The 20689-nt window shown below is 39.3% G+C and overlaps 1 protein-coding gene across 1 annotated transcript in view; it reads right to left on the bottom strand.

Moving 5' to 3' along the window:
* Positions 1–1199: 1199 nt before the first annotated feature.
* Positions 1200–20689, bottom strand: part of CRCP (CGRP receptor component) — a 34100-nt gene continuing 14610 nt past the window's right edge. The window contains exons 5-6 of the mRNA XM_026055256.1: positions 10426–10483; positions 1200–2453 (exon numbers count right to left, since the gene is read on the bottom strand). Coding sequence (XP_025911041.1) covers positions 2310–2453; positions 10426–10483 — 202 coding nt within the window. The 3' untranslated portion in view covers positions 1200–2309. The remainder of the gene's footprint in view (positions 2454–10425; positions 10484–20689) is intronic.

Raw genomic sequence — 20689 nt, forward strand, 5'->3', positions numbered from 1 at the left:
ACTGTGTTAGGCAATTGATTAGTTAAGAAAACAAAAAGCAGCCCTGGAGGACAGGCAGATCTTTTCTGTAATATATAGGACACCAGAAAAATGCTGTCACATAAACAAGACAACATTTGCTTTCCATAAACCATTCCTGAGCCTTGGGATCCCCGAGAACATGCTGGAGAGCAAACAGCACRAAACAAGAGCTGTTTGCAGAGCCAGAGTAATTCCTCACCTGTGCTTATGTGGTCAGAGAGCACAGACAGTGGATTTAAAGAAGATTTCTTAACATAATGCAGATGTGGAAATCTCAGATCTTTTTAAAGAATTGTTATTTGTATGGCATTTTCAGGAAAGAGGATGGTTTATGTATCTTAATTGAGGCTGAATAAGCTATGCATGCATTTGTATGAGTTTAAATACATGTCTCCATCTGGAATTGATTTGTTAAAAAGGTTAAATAAAATAGGAAGTGAGCAGTTCCTTGTATCTTGTACAATACAAACAGCAGAAAACAACATGGATGCTGGCAAAAATCCATTATGATAAAAAATCAGCAATTCCCAAGATGGAACAGCCAACTTGTTGGCTACAGATACCTTGTGATCTGATTCCTTCTGCTTTTCGTAAGTTTAGAACATGCTTCAACAACTTAATTTTAAAAAAGAAGACAGATAAAACATAAACGCACTTGTAGCCCAAGGCCACGATATCAAACAACACCAAGGACCACTAAGAGTAAAAATGCTAATTTTAAAATTAATTTCACATCATTGAGTGATATGATCTATTCATCTCTTTTGTTTCCTTACGTATTTAGAGAGAAAATATATACCAATGTATCACAAAAAGCACCGAGGACTTTTCTCTTTAATACTATATTTCTTTTACCTTGCCAAAATGCACCTTTAGTCTTCAGCCTTRGCATGCATTTAATGTAAGAGAAATTATTTTTAGGAGGTAATAAATACATTTTTCAGTATCTTCCCTTCCCCTCCAAACATCAAACTTACAAATATTAAGGAAATGCGTATCATAAATCCCCCCACACTGGCAATTATTAGTCCCTTTCATATACAGCACGACTGAGGCTCCGAAAGGGTGAATTATTTGCCCCAGATCACAAAATAAAACCATGACAGAAGTGGGAACAAAAGTCAGATATTCTGATTCAAGCTCTTATATCTTGTCTATAAGCCACAAAATTCCCAGGATGTACTTCAAACTTTATTTCTATTTCCAATACATTATAACAATTGTACAAGAATGGTCTGCAGTCACAGTAGAAAACCAGAGCCACACAAGACTGTGTGTACATATATATATATATATATGATTTATCATAATCATAAATGCTTTCAACATTAAATACTTGACCCTGATATCTTTAATCGGACAAAGCTTCTGCACACAGAAAGTTCTGCTTCAGCCAGGACTCATCCTCATTTTTCTAAACCAGATGAGGACTTCACTTGAGTGTTGACTTATTCATTTTTTCCATGGTAGACAGTACTGTTCACGTGGAATGCAAGACTGTGACTCATCTATATCTAAATATTGGAACAGCAGAATAATTCAAAGGGAAAATATACACCTAATTTTTAAACATTCTTCTGTTTGTATGACTAAGAGCCTTAACATTACAGTCCAGATCCTCAGTGGGGGTAAACTGGTCTAATTGAGAGGATTTCAGTGGCAACATGTTGATTTAGCTGATGATCTGGACATATCCTTTATCAAGTATAGATTGTCAGACATCTTTGAGGACAGTTACCTTACATAGATCCTCTCACTTCCATAACTCCATCAGCCTACTTGAACTTGTCTGAACAGATATTAAGCAATTCTTGATCCCTGAAAACAGCTCTTTTCACAAACAGCTCCAAAAGTTGGCTTTGTGTTGTAAACTGCATTCTGAAAAACAGTTGGGCAATTCAAAAGCATATGAAAGCAATTATAATTATAGTACTGCTATGATAATTAAAACATTGCCAGCTGTATGTAAGCCTGAAATCTACAGCTGTTATATGGGTAATGGAAAAAAGGCCAAAGCTTCAGATTCTGTGCCCCGTAATTTGTCAGGYTGCTGCATTAACAAACCAAATTACTATCATTCTCCTATCTCACAAAATGCTGAAAACAATAGCACCCTTTTCCATGCTTTCCTGTAAACAATTGTTTCTCTCATCACCTCTGAATAATAAAAATTGTAACATATTGTACAATGATGTCCAATACAAGATTAAACCGGACCAAATAAAAACAGAAAAAAAATAACTGATTCTCTTCTGCCGAAAACRTGGCCAGCTTTCTCTGGATGCTTTCTATTCTTGGTCACCTTTGTCTTCAGTTGCCATGGGYGATTCTCTCTGTTGTTCCTCCGGATCCCCTGGAAGAATACTGGTGACTGTCTGGAGAAGCGATTCGATCTGCTCTTCTGTCAGTCTTTCTTCACTTTCTTCTACCATCTGCAGGTCAAAAACAATCTATTGTAACCATCAAATCCACACTTCCTTCCTCAGCTCCAAGCAGAAGGACTAAACTAACGGAAATAACATTTCAATGGACGTAAGGCATTGTCTTAGCTCATTACAAAAGCATTACAAAAAATTAGCTCATTACAAAAGCAAATATTGTAAGTTGAACTCTTACAATATTTTAAAAGGGAAAAAAGAGCTCCACCATTAGCCATGGCAATTGGCAGTCYTTAATGAGGCCCTATTTTCTTTAAAACACGGAAAACAAAGCACTCGGAACAGGCCTTCCTCCCTGGTTTCCCCTAACGCCTCTCCCAGCCCACACACCAGACACCTGGAGCCAGGCCTTTCATTTAGCTGATGCGCAGAGCCGCCTTCCAGACCTRTTTTCCTAACTCGCTGTGCTTTTATGGGAGAACGAGGTAACCTGAAAGTGGTTACCCGAATCTTGGTGTCTTATCCCTCCTCCAGAAGATAAGTAATGAGGCCATAAAAGATGCCATTTGATCCTAGAACAGTCATATTTTGTTGGAGATTACTTAGATTGCAAGCATCCTGAATATAAAAGCATGTAAAAGCTATGAACAACACAAAACATGCTGTCAGSAGTCAACAGTAAGATTCCCTAGGATTAATTAGGGAGCTACTATTGCGGTGGAGCTGTGACAACTCTTGTATCACTGCTACCAGTAAAAACAACTGCCCTAATTTATTGCCAGCTGTTAAAAGGAAAAGCTTGTCAGAGGGCTGGAAAAGCAAGCCAAATGAACTCTTCAAACGCAAACGAAACCAATGAGGACTGTGGGGCTTGAGATTTTCTTTTTATACAAAGTCCTTTCAAATCTCCTTTGAAGAGTGGTGATGTATATTAATTATGGTTCCAAGTCAATGTCGGTTTAATCAGTTCTGGCTCTAAATTGGCAGCTATGCAGATGCATCTTCCCTTTTAAAACCAGAAGAGTGATATGTTCAATTAAAAACTTTTTCCAGTGCCCTATGAGCCCTCTTTGACCAATCTGCTCATCTTTCACCGGCCACTGTCTGCAGATCCTTGAAGAGAAGAAATCAAGCAAAGTAGAATCCAGTCGTGTAGCAAAGGGCCAACCACGAATACCCATTTGCAGGTGACTGTTTCTGCGGACCATCCTGAGCAAAGGATGAGATCCTCTGTGGAATGATGGTCTGTGCTGCTAAGTGGCGTAAAGCATGGTCGGTCTGTTTTTTGGACCRGATTACAGTGTTATTAATCACTACTGCATTGAACTCCAAAGGTGATGGCCCCATAGCAGCAGGAACGGTGGAGACGTATAACAAAGAAAAAAGCCCACATCCTTTGGACAGGCAAAATTACTCAAGACTGATTTATTCTGCAGGGGCCAATGCCTGACGCATTTGTTACCATCCCACTGTTTTCAAGCTTTCACAAAACTGGCACCTTGCCTGGCTTAGATCTGATTTATTGGATCACACGAAGTCTGCCCTTTCACATTTGAATTTCATCCCTTCCTAGACATCTCCTTTCCCTTTCTTCACCAAGCACTTTCTCCTTCAGGTGCTTGCTTCAGGTGACCTGAGTCAAACACAAGGATTGGATCAGAATTTCTCAAGAGATAATACGGAGTGATTTCTGGATTAGCATCAGCTCTTCCCAACCTCTGCATTTAAGGCCGAATATGCTTACATGAATGTCTAATCACAGCTTCCCACAAGCTCCTGAGGGCTGAACGAGCAACGCTGCAGCTCCTAATATGAACAGTCGTGTTGATGGCATTTGTACTGGTTGAAGACAAAAGCTTGCAGGACTGGCAAGCTGCAGATAGGAACTCGGGACACTGACAGATGAGCTCTGGTGACTGCTCTGGCAGTTTAAGAAATCACAGTTTACCAGAGAGTCGATGAAAGGAAATTGTCTCCCATGTTTCAGACACATTGGTGCTATAACTGCTGTCTCAGACAAAACTGTTGAGAAAGGAGGCTGTAAAGCAAGATGCTGGACACAGCGCTGAGGAAAGGGTAATGTAGTTCCAAATCCCCTCCTGTTGTCAGATTAGCAGTCTCTGCTAGAGGGAAATGGTAATTCTTTAAACCGCTGTAGCAAATTCATCAAGGGCTCACCTCTCAGCGGCCCAGAGGCATGCATCTCACTGCCAGCGCTTACACAGCAATCACGGATAGACAGAAATCTGCATCTGGCAGGACGGACAGCTTATTATTCGTGTTGATATTTCAGCACTCATTTGCTGTATTACCATTCAAGAGTTCAAAGGAACAAAAGCATAAGCTATAAAATTCAATTTTTCCACTCTTCAGGGAAACAGCAAGAGCAGGGACTTCTGAAAACCTAAGCAATTAGGAAACAGCCAAGCAGCGAGCCAGAATGAAAAACTCAAAAATGAGGCACAGAGACCATGTACGTAAAGAAAGAAATGACACTGTGCTAAAGGAAACCAGATAGCAAAGGAAACAGAAGGTGACTCAGACTCATTCTAGAGTCAACAGATGTTAGCACAGTCTTCTGATTTGCATCTATAAGACAAAGATAGTACTAGGAAATAACATTATGATGATCAGGAGAGAAATTATGCACAAGAAAAAAAACATAAAAGGGAAAAAGAAACCATTATATTCAAGTACTTACTTTCCCAGCAAGAATTTTACAAATACAGGAACGACTATCAAAAAGCCCTGCTAACCTCTAACTTGAATTTGGCTTAAACTGCTACAGCAACAGATTCAAACTGTAAGCGGTCAGGAATGCAAAGTTTACACTAGGGAAAACAAAAATGCAAATGTTTTTAAGAAGTATATGACATAAGATATTTATGTTGGCAGTGCCACACAAGCCAAATGGAAATAGATCATCCCCACAGATGGTACCATGTGCAAACTGTGGGGTATCCTCAACTGAAGCTTCCACAGAGCTGTGTGTTTTCAATATTCACGGTTTTGTGCAACTAGTGGAACTAGGCAATGTTACAATAATATAGTTTATAGATAAAAAGCACCCTGATGTGCAGCAAGACAAGCACGTCTCTTTTCCAAGGCTGAGAGCAAGGATGTTCTTGAAATGTACACAAAAAAAGGCAGAAACCATGTTGTTGATGCTTCTTGTTCTAATAAATAATTCCAAGGTCATGACTGCTTTTCAGCATTCAAGTTTATATTACCCCCAAATAACTATAAAGTGTTTTTGTAGCAGATAATATAACATATCAATGTCATTCTTTTTTTCTATAAATTTTCTATAGAACGCAGCTACGTGATTAAGATTAATTTATTGTCAAGCTAGGCCTCAACAATAGCTTCTATTCCACACAAACCATTAACAGTTATTAAACTCTCATGGCAATATATTCATACAATAAGCAATTTTCACATTTAATTTTCCCCCTACCTAATGCTCTAAATATTATCATCTATAAGAGGGCCAAAGAAGGAACCAAGCAAGGAGGCAGCAAAACTTTATTTTGTAATTTAATTGGTACAAAATTCCTAGAGCTAAAAAAGGGCACRTTTCTTCTGCAGTTCATAAGAGTACGTAAGAGGTCCAGCTAACTTCACTGGACTGTAAGCTGAAGTGCTTAAAATTAAGCGAGCATTTACTGAAAGGAGAGCACGTGAAGAGAAGGATAGCCACCCATGTTCTGTTTTCCACTCTCCTCCCCTAAGCACCCATCAGCGGTCAGCACCTCAGAGAGGATATTGGAGGAGACTGACCTTTATCACCGCCCAGCACGGCATTTCTTATGGCCTGCCAATTCTGTTCTTTATTTCCAGTTAAATCTATGCATGGATTTTCTAACGTAGCAAAATAAAACACGCATCCGCCATCCATCCCGAGAATCCTCTTAGAGAGGATGAAAAGATGAATTGCTCGTCAGCTGCGGCATTAAACACTGGCAGATGCCTTGCTCAGTAATGTGACTGCTGCTGGGAACCGGAGCTGTATTTATTAAACAAATGTGCATGTGGAATACTTTATTACCATGCAGCCTTTCCCAGCTGCGCATTTGAACAGYAGCTTTTCTTAATTAAACACTATGTATGAACTTCTCAGAGGCACGAAATAACGATAATTACCAAATCAGAATGTAATAATAGAATTACATTATGTGATAAGTCACATCAAAACCTTGCTGATAAATTCTCGCAGCACGAAGTTACTTGTAGAAGCTTTTAAAGGTTTTATTTCTCAAGAAGACAAAGCAGAAAGCTGATGATGTGAGAATAACAGGTAACCTGACCATCAACACTATTTCAGCTGAAGATCAACAAAGTGTTTTTGCTATTCATAAAATAAACATGCAAATCTGTGCATGTTCTTATACACACATACTTGTCTAGACTTTTCTTTACTTGGTGAAACAAGGGCAAATGCTTTAGGAACAYGCTGTCGCTTATTATAATCGCACCTCATCGTTTCTGCTTACCCAAGTAAAAGCAAAGTACAAGAGACTTTATCATCCTCTCTGTGCTTCTTTTAAGCTTTCAAACTAATATTTATTTCATTTAGCCTCCAGAGACAAGACAATATACCACAAACACTGGAGAATAAATAAATCCACACTGAAGAACTCTAAAAATTCTGAAAAGAACTGAAAAACTGTCTCGAGTATATGTAWTATTTGAAGGGTAACAAACCTCAGCGCCACTGAACAGAACAGTCTGTGAGTTAAAAGCTGTTGCTCATTTGAACTATGGATTTTATTAAAAATCTATAAACTGTAATTAAAAAAAGGGGGTTCTGATCACTTCAAAAGCTATCAAGCACATAATCTAATTCCAGTGTAGGAGGTACATATTCTGTGAGAAAATGACTGCTATTGCCTTCTCAAGCAGTAATTCAAAGTTGCTCAGCACCAGCATGCTAATAGAAGAAACAACATAAAAAAGAAATAAAGTAAAAGGCTGATTGATAGGATTAATGTCCCTCTGAGAGATAATTAACCAAGCACGCAAAGTGGGAAGCAAAATATATTGTTGAGAAAATAAAATGTTTAAATCYTCTAACATCTTCCATTTTCCAGAAGAATACATTAAATTATTTTCTATTCAACCATAAAAGACACTCTGCCAGTCAGGTTATGCAGAGCATGTGTCACGAGGYACAAAGCTCTCCGAGATGGAAATCTAGTTTTAAAAAGCACAGAATTAAAATCTACTTTTCCAYTGAGAGAGAGGAACGTGGAGCAATTTGTTCATTAAAAGAGAAGCTGCTTAATCTTCCAACCCATCACTATTCCGCATTAAATAAATCTGGACCAGTGTCACAGTTAGATCAACATCACTGTCTTTCTTCCCCTTTGTGAATCACTGAGCCAGGAACAACATATGTTAAAGATTAAAACAGGAGGTCAAGATAGCTGTAATGTGTAGTGTTTTACCCACWGGGATATGAATTAGAATTTCATGCTCATTTTGTTGCTATTGTTGTTTGAAAATAAAACCTAGCCCATACTCCGGAAAGGACAAAGATGAAAAAATATGACAATTCATGCTTAAAGACTTATGAAAGAACATGAGATCAAAACACCAAAACATAAATTCACTTTTCGGTTTAAGTATTATTTTATCTAAATTGATCTATTCTTTGCATACAAAGACACAGACTTTTATAGAGGGAGAGTAAACAACAAAAAGCCAGAAAGGCAAAAAGTAACAAGCAAGTAAATACAACTATTGCCTCACATCAATTATGAAAAGTGTATCAGGGTAAATTGGATTCCACTCTATGTACAGGCAGCACTGAATAAAAGTTTGAGGCATCAAAACTATTTGAGCAAGTAAGACACAGAGATATGACTTGTTTGGTATCTTAAAACTGACTTTTTAAAAAAATATATGATTGATTTGCCTACATTTTATGAAATGGTCAGAAATTTTCAATAGCATTTATTTCTGACTCCAACTCCAGGAACGACTCAAAGCTTTTAAGCGGCGGGGGGAGTCCCAGGAAAAGAGAATCAAGTCAATTTTAGACCTAGTATTCACTTCYCTGTATGTTGTCTCTCATACATCTCCTGCAGTAAGGAGATGCCTTACTTGCCTCCACAAAATCTATTTACAGGCAATCTTCTCCTGCTGACATCAAAGAACAAAATACCGGTAGCCTCCATGGCTCTGCATTATTTTATACTCAGATGCTCGGAGAAGATGGAAGTTCTCTATGTTCAAAGATGTTGCATTGCTGCAATCTCTTTCTCCCGTCTCAGCAGAAACCAAAATGATTCATGACAGCAATCCAAAAGCAAAATCACTTGCTCACCATGGCTCCTAGTCTCAGTATTTCACCAACAAAAATGGCCTGCAATTTCCTAGCATATATTACTCTCAAAAGACTTTGATGTGCTTTGATGAAAGAGTTACGCACTGCAATTTGGGGAGGTTTAATTTGACACAGCGTTAACAATCCAGCCCACCTAATTTATGTAATACCTGTTTTAGAGAAATTTGCACTGAAGTTGCAGGGGTACCTCAATGTAACAACAGAAATAACTGTATCCCCAGTCCTTCCATGGCTATACAAATCCAGACCAGTCCCCAAATGTACTAACATTACATTTTCCAGCAGTTGCTTGTGGTCATTCRAGAAGGGTTACATACCATTAATGAACTGACATTGAACTCGCATCGCATATCTGTACTCTGCAAGTTTTAGCAAYGAGTTTTGCCTAACTTTGACATTACTAACCTTGAAATATCTGAAGTACAACTCTCTCTACAAAAACCTGACTTCTAATACAGAGATCTTATTTTCTTATACTTGCCGCCTGGACTTGAAACATGACTCAAGAGCAAAGCTATTTTCAATGTTACATGGATAGGTAAGATAATAATGAACTGAGGGGAGGAAGAAAAAGGCAGACAAAAATAGAGTCACCTCAAAGGAGCAAAAACATTAATGCATTTMAAGAAAAAGAAAAAAAAAAGACAGCAGATGGCCTAAGCTGGGACACAATGAATCTGTGTCTAACAGATRAAGCTGACAAAGGTATGAGAAAGGCTTTACATCATCACTTATGAATAACTTCCTAAGCAAAACTGATGAAGCTTTAATGCTCTTGGTTGGGTCGATGACAAGACTGACACTGATCTCTCCAGTCACAGAACACAAAATTAATTCCTTGACTAGAAGCATTCTCATATGAGATGCTTTCAGCACCAGGATGGCTACTCCTTGGCTACAAAAGAAAAGCAGTCCCACTAGTATTTCTTTAATCCTTCCCTTTTTTGCAGCAAATACGAACCTGTTATTACGCAGTTTGGTTTCAGGATAAGATTATAAACAGATGTTCTCAATGTAAGAGACCTTTATTAAAAGAATATTCTTATTATAATAATCTCTTTATTACCACAAGACTCTGTATTCCTAAAGAGATGCTTCAGAGAATATATGGCCCATCTATTTCTATTTAGGGACAACCTCTCTTTACATCAAAATTATGCTTAACAGATTGACAATGGCTACTTACCACCAGAAAGCCTGTTTATATTCATTTCTTATTCTACCCAACTGCTCAAAACACAGTATCAGCCATTACTCATTCTTTTTCAGTGTGTTTGGTTTTATTATAACATAAAATGCAATCATAGAAACAATCACCTCATTACAGTTGTCAAAAAATGAAGTAGTTGGTTACAGAGCAGCAGCAGAAAGTCTTAGGTAAATATATTCTCTGTGCACAATACCRTAACTAACCTTTTAATAATTTTGTTGGGTATTTTCAATACGTGACACTGAAGCAAACACAAGGGTGGAGAATATGTCTGCGAGAAGGATGGGCTGGTCTCTAAGGGAGGTCTCAGAGCGGAAGCAGAGGGGATTAGGAACCATGAATGTAAAGAGGTGTATGAAAGGATACATTCAATCACTGACCACGAGAAAGTAATTATTCAATTAATCTTCAAGGTTAAAGCTGCTTTCGTTTAAGAGCTTTGAATAGTTAGGAGTGTTGTTACTTACCAGCTGTATTTCAACTGCTGTTACAGGCCTGTGGTTAAGCAACTGTAGCTTTTCTGCTCTGTTTAAAAGCAAAACATAAAACACTCTGAATTACTATATAATTTGAGGATGCCCAAAAAAATGACTCATAAGATGCAAACACATTCCAGATAACTTAGGGATGAAAAGCTGCTGCCAAGAATAATTTTGACTGGGCTTGTGGTGTGGTCTCATACTTTAATTGCCATGATAATTTGGGTATTTTGAATATAGTACTTCCTTGTGTGTCTAGACACATTGCTATTGCCGCCTATTGTCTAAGGCGGCAAAGTGGATCCCCTTAATTCACGACTGCACAGGCAGTATTTAACCTGCATAGTTACTCTCTTAATTGCTGTATAGAAATGCTAAACAGCTGTCAAAGGTTGCAGAGTCTTGTGCTATGGACAAGTGACCTCAAGCACAGTTATCAAACCAAAGAAGTTAAAAATTAGCTTGAAACCACTTGGTCACACATACTGTCTGCAAACCACAGGGTTTAAACCAGTGTATTTTTTCATACATTATTACAGTGGGTTGCGGTTGTACTTTCACACACACATCTTTGGGCGAAAACGATGGCTTACGCCCTCYGTCCTCTGTTYCTGAGCACATCGACCGTTCAGCTGYGCCTCTGCGGCTGTCGGGCAAGGCGCAGCAAACCAAGGGGGAACCATGCTGGATCCAAAACACCACTTCTCTTCSCTGGGTTGCTTTGACTTGGTTCACTGCACAGTCCCACCATACAGTTGGGCGACCAGCAAGGTAAAAAAGAGACAGAAACTGCCAAAGAAAATAATACTCAACCTGCACGTGAGCTGTAAAGGTGGGATCGCTCACTGCAGGTTAACCGGCAAGGAGCAATTCCTTCCGCCACAGTAATTCAGACACGTCTGACCATCTGCCCACGCTCAGAGGCAGACAGAAAGCGCTTCTGTGCATCCAGATGGGCAGTCCTGTGCCTTGACCGCAGCAGCACTTCTCCTCAATGTTAACTTTTGTGTTCTGATTTTAGATACAAACTGTGCTGCATCTGTATTTTTAATGGTTCAATTTCCATTCCCCCCTGCCTGCAAGGGGGGAAAAGCCAGTAAAACTAGCCTGATATTGATATTTAAGCACAAAAAACATTWTAATATTCAGAGAGACAGTTTAGCACCACAGAAGCCCTTGTTAAAGTTCCTAATAAATTCAGAACCACAATTATGCTCACTGTTTTTCTGGATTCACTGTAGCTGAACAGCTCTACTTTTTCCTCTAGAAATRAAGAGATCTCACACATCTTCCTTTTAAAGACTCTGATCTTTAAAATAGAAAAATGGGTATGAGGGGAAAAAATTTCACGGATACTTAAACATCTCTCTCTTTTGGGGGGGGAAGATGCGCTCAAATAAGCATTTTTATGAAATTCAAACCACAACATTTGAGCAATAGCGCTGCAGCCAAAAATGATTGATTTTARCCCCTATTGAAATACAAATCATTCTAATACCAAAGTCCGAAACAGCTGTCATAGGCCGGTAATACGTATTCCATTAATCTCAGAAGCTCAGAACATTACCACTGATCACAGAACAGCAGCATGGCTAATGATCTGAGCTGCTCTTTGTGTTTTAGCGCAGAAAAGCACGCTAAAATGGGACTGCTAGAGATGTAAGAGACATGTTTAAAAGGGCATATGAAGCACTAAAAAAGGCACTTTACTATAAAAACATGTAGCTACAATGTAATAATAATAGATATAATGCGTAAAGGAACTTAAACATACATTTTGGGGGAAAAAAATCTTCAATGTAGATACGTATCTCCTCCTAACAGACATCTGTGTTTAGGCAGCATTTCATTATCGCACACAGAACATGAAAATGAAAACTGCCAGTTAACACGCGCTGTCTTGCGGTTTGTCACACGGCAGCGAACGACGATTTTGGAGAACTAAAGCTCGGGATTTAGTGCGACTCAAAGGGCACCTTTAAGGCATTTTTAAACGGATTCTGAACAGTTTCTCCTCAATTTCTTGGACCTGTGGGGGGTTTCAGAAGGAAACTTTACGGCTTTCAGGAGAGACCAGACGCCGTAATTAACAGCGCGGTGCTAAYGGGTCACTGTCCATCTGCCTAGGGATACTTCAGAGATACCGGCTCCGTTTCTGTCGGCCTCCGACACCGGCTGCCTTTGAAATGCAGCACCAGCTACCGGCTTATAATGCTGCAAGGCGCTTCAGTACGCCAGCACTCACGCGTGTGCGCTCGCCAGAGTATTTACCACCCTCCGGGGAAGCCTACGGCAAGCGATGCATTGCTCGGCTGCACACGCACACRTGTCAAGAGGGAGCAAATTTAATCCTTATGCCGGCAGCCGGCCCGCAGCCGGGGAATAAGGCCCTTCGTCTATCCCCCGAACACACGGAACGAGCAGCAGCAGCATAAAATTTTCCTGGCTGATGCCTCCTGAAGGAAAAATCCAGCGTTACCAAAGGCCGGGTGATCTAACAGGCTCTTTTTCACCTCTAAGGGCCGTGATTCTGCTGGATTTAACTATAGCGGAGGGTTTTGTGATGTGTATTCATAGCCCTTAAGGACGGAAAATAGCTCAACGTGATGGCACCCGGATTGTTGTTTTTAGATCTGGCCTGCTAGTGACAAAACAAAATCCTAACAAGGAAAAATTTTCGACTGTTCCACCTCGTCCCTGAGCCGCTCAGCTGCCATTTTTATAAAACACTGGCAAATAATTCTAACCAGGACTTTCAACTTTAGAAGAAAAGCTTACAATTTTTAAATGTGCTATTTGTGAAATAAAAAAAATAACTGACACCAGGAAACTCCAAGAAATCCTCCCATACATCAATTTAACAGTTACAAAGCTTTTTACAATTCCAAATCTTTCTGAATTTACATTTACTTTAAAATTGACCTATTGTTTGCCCCCTAAATTTCAAAATTAGAGAAGCGTATAAGGAATTAGGACTCACAAATATAGAAAAAAAGAAAAAACCCTTCATTTCAACCAGCCACAAAACTGCCCACCACATCTGTCTGAAAAGCAAGCTCAAACATTTTGGATACCATCTTACCCTTCTAATTTTCTTTCCTACTTCCACAGAACCACAGCAGAAAATTTTTCTCAGTCTTCAGGAAAAGGCTGCAGTAAAGTGATATTTGGCATGTGGACGAATGCCAACAACCGTAGCAGAGGTTATACTGATCACACATGCAGTCTCACCTGTAAGAGTATTTCTGTGCAAGAACAGGAAAGATGCTTCTACCTGTACCTCAGGATTTGCCCTTACAAGCAGGGTCATGAACTTACTCCTTAAAGGAAAGGTGCCTAAATACATGTCCTTAAAGCAAATATGTTAACTGTGGTTTCAAAGTGTTTTCTAAGAAATACCAATGATTAAACTAGTTCACAGAGTTTGCCTGCACTTATTTATAAGTCTTGTACAAAGCAGGAAGGATCATTATCCCCATTTTACAGATGGCAAGACTGAGAGCAGAACGATTAAGTRGTGAGGGCTCTAGAAGAAGGGATTTGGGAGGTTTGAGAACAGGGAAGAAATGGAGGGTGGGGGGAGGAAAGGAAAGGCCCTTAACGCAGTACATAKTAGACATTGCTATATTCTTTGAAGGCACCATCAAATAATACTTAAAAGGACTGTGTGGCCATGGCGCTCGGCCAGGCCTTTCATTCACGAACTGTCGGGCGTACACAGGCAGCAAAAATACAGGAAGATACTGGGGAGAAGGTCCCTTGTGTCAACCACAGTATAAATCAGAATATTTAAAGGTAATTCGCACTGCAGTGACTGCWTTCTCCCTTCTCTCCTACAGGGCAACTGTCTGCATTGTTTTTTGTTAATAAACCCTTTGGCAGCGCAGCGTTTGGTCTTCGGCTCCGAAGACCGCGATTTTACAAACGACACAAAGGAATCGGAATTAGCTTCATTACCCAGCTACGTTCGTTTGCGTTGGTTTGGGAGAAGCAAGGATGAAAGCCAAGCAGGCTTCCGCGGGTGCGAAGCGGTGAATGTGCCCCCGTTGCCTTCCTGCGCTCATCAATTGTATCTATTTATTTAGCAGCTTGATGCTTACAACAACGCGGAGACTATTAACAGCCTGGCTGAATGTAAAACTGAACCGCTGCCTTACTGTCAGAAAGATAAAGTATTATAGCTGCTGCTGTTTGCTACTGTAATAAGCCATGAAAGGGACAGAAACAAAAACCTGAATATTGACTAGACACAAGTACTGAAATCCTTTCAGCCCAGAATTAAAATTGAGAGCAGGAGATGTAAGGAATCAAAGAAAAAAAAAAAAGAAAAGCTTCTAAAATTGTATCAAAAGACATCACCGCCATACATAAAAGCAGAAGTCCTGCCAGAGCTGGGGAAAGAATATCAAATAACATCTTTGGCGTACAAAGAATCTGGCCAATTCATCTGAATAAAGGTATGACAGATTTAGTGCTTTTTCCTCAAGAGCTAGGGAACAGCCTGGTTCGGCGCCTGGAGCGCTCGCCTGCCACGCAGAAGCTGTGGTTTTAATCCTGGCTTGCGATGTTATTTGCTTTATGGTCCCTGGCCAAGCACAGCTTGTCTGTGCCTCAGTTTCCAGACGTCTACAGCAGAGAGAACGCTTGCAGCTCTCAGAGCAGAGCTATGAGGATCTCTATTTGTAAAATACTCCCCCCATCCAGTCCTATTTACCACGGGAAACTTTTACGCTTAATGAACCCACGCTTTGGGCAGGTTTCTCGCAGCACTGTACGCTCACACGCCACGTTTTGGAACAGAGCTTTTTTAGACAAGTCTTTCTTCACTTTTGCAGCGAGACGTGTGGTATTCAATCCAATCAGATAGCTACGTCACGTCTCCGGACCAAAAACCATTCTTTGATTCTTACAAAAGCTCATGGAAGATACATTTTCTCTCTCTTTTTTTTTTTCCAGAATAATATATTTGAATTTTGTTGCCTACATGAAAAAATGTACACTTTCTTCCCCCAGTATACACTCATACAAAATTTCACAGACAAATTATCAGAATCAAATAATCAAAGCCGTACCATGCCTGTGCCAAAGAACAGGAATCTCGTTCATCCAGAGCTATTTTAAAACAGATAGAGCTCCACCTTGTTTATTAAGGAAAGTTTATTGGCAGAGCTGGCAACAACAGAAATAAATTAAAGACAATTATACATCTTGGCTAAAATAATCAATTAGCAAAACTGTTCATGTCTCCTGAAGACAAGAACTACAGGACAAAGGACATCTCTCAAAGACATTCTGCTTATAAGCCATTAACATCATTATAAATTATTAGGGAATATGTAGAAGTTTTAGAGTCAGGACAAACTGATCTCAAGAACATTATTTCAGCAAAGATAGTATCATTCAGAATATCCAGAATGAGAGATAATTTGCAAGCAACTCATTAAAATGTGTTATCTGAAAAATGTCATGCCAGTTTTTGATCTGCAAAGCTCCCTACTGGAAAAATGACTACAGAACATCAAAAATGAATTAGCAGCAGGGTACCAAAACCAAAGGCCACATAAATGACTTATCTTCTGTCAGCTGAAGGTGCCTGAGGAGGGCTGCAGTGTTAGAAATTGTAAACACTAATTTACACTGAAAAAATAATAACCTTTAGACATGTTAACATTATGTATTTACAATTTAAGCAATGCAATTGAATTACATATATAGAGTTTGAATCTGAAGACAAAAGGAAACGACCAACTATTCAGTAAATGTCATCTGAAAAGCTGTATGCAGCCAGTTATTTGCTGATCAATTTAAACATTCTGATAATGAAAAAGTAAATTATTTTATTTTGGCAAAATATTTCAAGGTGACAAAGGGATAATTGAGGGTAAATGAAGTCATGTGAACAAATATGTTGATACTAGTATGGGTACACTAGATACCAGCATTGGTAGGTATTTTCCCTTCTACAGTCGAGAATAATAATATTTTACCTTTTATCTTTTGTTTAGTAAATATCCAGCTGCCAAGATTACTTAATAAATACCAAGCATGCATGCGTGCAAGATATGACATCTGCTTAGTTGGGAGGTCAGTGTTAGCAGCTCTCCTCGCTGCCTGTACAGAACAGAGACCTTTGCTCCAAGTACGTGATCTGAGACCCCCTCAGGGATCCTTCGATGCTTTGGTCCAGACTCTTCTTCCTCATTACCGTTGCTGACCTTTCCTACTCCGAATGGATGGAGAAACCAGAAGGGTTCTCTTGGCATCCCTTTGAAGCAAACGCTCACAGAACACCTTGGAAGTTCAATTTTTGATAGAAAACTGGAATCCTCAGCCCAACATTGGCAGTAAGCAGCCTACCTCTGCAGGGACTCCGCGTTGAGGCTCAGTACCCACTGCACTGACCTCTTCTCACGTCAATATGAAAGCTTCACTGCTAGGACCAGAGTCTCTCTGCACCTAGAGTTTCTTGCTAGCATGTACACAAATCAGAACCCAAATACTCTCAAATCCATCAGAAATAAGCTTCAGAGAAGGCAAATCCTGCAAGCCTGAACAGGTTCATATCTGCATCAAAGTTGACTGCACTATTTTATACGGATGCAGACATGATAAGCCTGGATTTCATTCATGCTTCATTATGTCTAAAAAAAAATGTAAACTTTTTCCAGTTTGGATGAATCCATCTTGAATCTTTCTACAGCATGCATATTTACATTCCTGCTCACTAAACAGACAGGATAACTATTCCAGTTATCTAAACAGAAAGCGAAGAATATTTTCAGGATAACTGACCCCAAAAGCTGTGTCATTTACTTGTTTTTCTTCTGGACTACTTGGATTTTAGTAATACTGTTTGAAACATGAAAGCTGTTGGTTACCTAGAGACGAATAAATACAAAAATAAGATGAGTGACAGTTGAGAGCCATTTTCTCACAAAAAAAAAAAAAAAAAAAAAGGCAAGATCACACTAATCAGAGTTAATCACCTGTAGGCAGGCTCTGCCTAGGGAGAAGTCCCACGAAGGCAATCATTGCTGCTTGGCCACATCCAATAGCAGCTGAGACGCAGCTAGCGCCAAGAGCAGCGTTTCCAGCTGAGGGCGAAAGGAGGTAGAGCAGGCTTTGGGACATATAAAGCTCAGCTTGCAGGAGGTAAAAAATGGGTGCAGTTATGGGAGAAGAAAATGGGTCCGAGGTCCTGGTTTGAGGGAAGAGTATATATTTTAAGAGGTGGGGATGTAGGACTTCTCCATATTCAACATCACAAAAATATTCTCCTAGAAGACAAAAATTACTGTCTTGTGTGCAAGATCACTTTGAGTATAGACAGAAATAACAGCACATTGCTGCAGTGCATCTGCATATTAAACCCATGGATTCTAAAAAATAATTAAAAGAAACTCCATACTGTTGTGCAAATTAAGACAACATGTATCATCTTCTATCAGCAATGAGCCTAATATGTTTGGAGCATTTATATTTTAACCAAATACTTATATGAGACTTCTTTATATTGCCCTTTTTCTAATCTACTGAATTCCTAAGGTGCATATGCATAAGTACATATGCATACATGTTTTGTTTTTCTGGCAAAARATCTACAGGCATGGGTAAGAAGAGAAGAGTATTAGTGCCAAGATCCAGCATACAGAGCTAAGAAAAATCTGTGACTGTGTAGAGACAGATTTATCCTCAGGAATGTATGCTGTTTAGCTGCTGGGAAAATTCTAAAATAACAACAGTATATGCAACACCATATTTTATTACTAGCTGAAAATACTTAAGAGTGAAATCCTACGGTCCTTGAGTCAACCAAGACAACCAGTGTGAAATCTTGTCTGAAACAAGATCACAGGATCTGGCAGTAACGCTCTGCAGGCGGTCTGTGGAAACCTACTGGGCAGCATTCGCAGCACGGGTTTCCACTGACGTTCAGTGTCGGTACATTTGTCCAGAGTTAGGTCTGAGGGCTGAAAACGGTATATGAATCCAAAAAGTTGGGGAAATACTGCTATATATCAAAGGATTAATTTCAAATCCATTGATTCAGTGGGAAATGCAACAGTCTTTCTCAAGACTATTAAATGGGGCTATTGTTAAACTAACACCCTCCTGCCTTTGGCGTAGAAAATACACTTTTAAAGCTCTGGAGGAGACAAAAATCACAAAATCACTCATTCAGCCCTTACTATTGTAGAGGTTTACCTTTGTTGTAGTTTTTGGCAGTAATAAGGGAAAAAACTTTCTAAAAGTGCTACTGATTCTCAGCTCAATATTTCCTTGAACATGTTGATTTAAAGACTAAGAAAGCAACGTTTATGTCCATATTTTAAAATTTAAATACTATGCAGTGATTGGAAATTCGATTATTCCAGAATTAGATCTAACATAAGTTACCAGTAACAGGAAGAAATACAAGTAGAGCCAGTTCACATTTAACCACAATTACAAAGCAGAAGCTTAATAAATGTTCTTTTCATGAGATGCACTACCTTACTAAATATTAAGCCATTCCAGAGGACTAAGACTGGAAAATTAGCTGCTAGCAGCATACTGTATTTCCAAGCACAACATGGCTCGCTGTACTGAAGCTTTAGCCAAAGCTTGAGGCCTCAACAAGGTAATAATAAAATTCCCTGTGATGTCAGCTCAGAGCTTTTTCATTTAAAAAACCTCTGTTCCATGGTTTCAATTTTACTGAAATACTGATGACAAGGAAAAAACCAAAATCTGTGCTTTGCCATACTTTGACCATATCAGTGAAATAAATGTTTAGATGGCTTTAAAATTGCTCCGTTTAGCAAAGTAGCTAGCTGAAACTGAAAAACATAAGCTGTTTTTACACATTAGTATTTATTTTTTAAATTTGTCTTCTAGGAAAAAGGATTTTTTTTCTACCTGTTACACTGATTAGAAAAACCCATCACAAAGTGGAAGAATGTCAGGATAAAAGATACACTGGTCTCTTAAACTGATGTTTTGAGTAGCAAATATCAACAATAACAGAAACAAAAAAGGCTCAGGAGTGATTTTGSTGGAACCAGACCATTTGCCGGTCCCATCATGCTATCAGCTCTATAACCAGAGCTTGAGCGCATTAGAACATCACATGTAGCCATACCAGCAATGCAATCTACATGGCTCGTATTGCTATTTGTAAGAGAAGGGCAGGAAAACCGAGATTTCACTTGATTAAAGCTCCATTCTTTAAAAGAACATGCCTCAATCCATAGCTCGGTGCTTCTCTAGACAGTATCTGGTCTTCACTACCCAGAAAGTTTCATATACACTAGCACGACCTAGCGCTTGGGAGCTGCAATAACATGCTGGCTAGGGAAAGGGAGCTCATCAACCATCAGGTTTTTTTTTTTTTTTTTACACATAGCTGCAAATTCTCCTTATGTTAAAAGCCCTGAATTGGTGAACGATTTTCAAAGTCTTAGTATTAGAAAATAAGTTGCTGAGCCTAATTAATAGCACAAACACTGCTTAATTGTTTTCTCCTCGATTAGAGGCAGAGACATAACAAGGAATTTAAACTGCAAAGGAAGCAGTGTAGATGACGGGGGGTTTGGACCAGCAGTGCCTTTTAACCAGAAACTCTATTCCGCTTGCTGTGAGAAAACAGAAATTGCTGCTGGAGGAGTTCTGGGCACTCACTGGTTACACAGAAGAATTTGTTTATATGGTGGAAGAGGATAATGGACCCCCCCCCATGAGTGAAATTATTTAGGGTTATTTAAAAAGTAAATCAAATGACATATTTAAAAGCGCTGTTTGCTCTTAAATCATACAACTGCAGAAGCTCAAATAATTGGATACACCACACCTGAGTTCATGCTTTCACAAACACAGCACCAATCCCCAGGAAGAGAACAGACACTAAGTAAATTATACCTTTATCTTCTGCCAGTAAGCCAATACTAAATCATCTTACATATATCTTGCATCAAATCAGCTACCTTTAAAAAACTGTTACCAACAGAGACAGCACATGAGCAGCTAAGAGATTAAGGGAGAGAGTATCTCTCCGAGTGCCTCACCCAGTGTGGAAGCAGCAAAGAGACTCTGGAGTTCATTATTCTTCGTGGGAGGAAGGGTCATTACATTGAGAAAATCATGTAAGCAAGGTCTGGAGAGCAAATGTCACAGCTTCTTTCCTCTCAAAGTGGAAGTATTGTACCAGCTAACTGTAATGAAACCTCGCGTGGAACCTTTTATACAAACATCGCCTTCACCCCACAAGATGGAA

Source organism: Apteryx rowi, unplaced genomic scaffold (assembly GCF_003343035.1).
Source record: "Apteryx rowi isolate R43461 unplaced genomic scaffold, aptRow1 scaffold_99, whole genome shotgun sequence".
NCBI classification, from domain to species: Eukaryota; Metazoa; Chordata; class Aves; order Apterygiformes; family Apterygidae; genus Apteryx; species Apteryx rowi.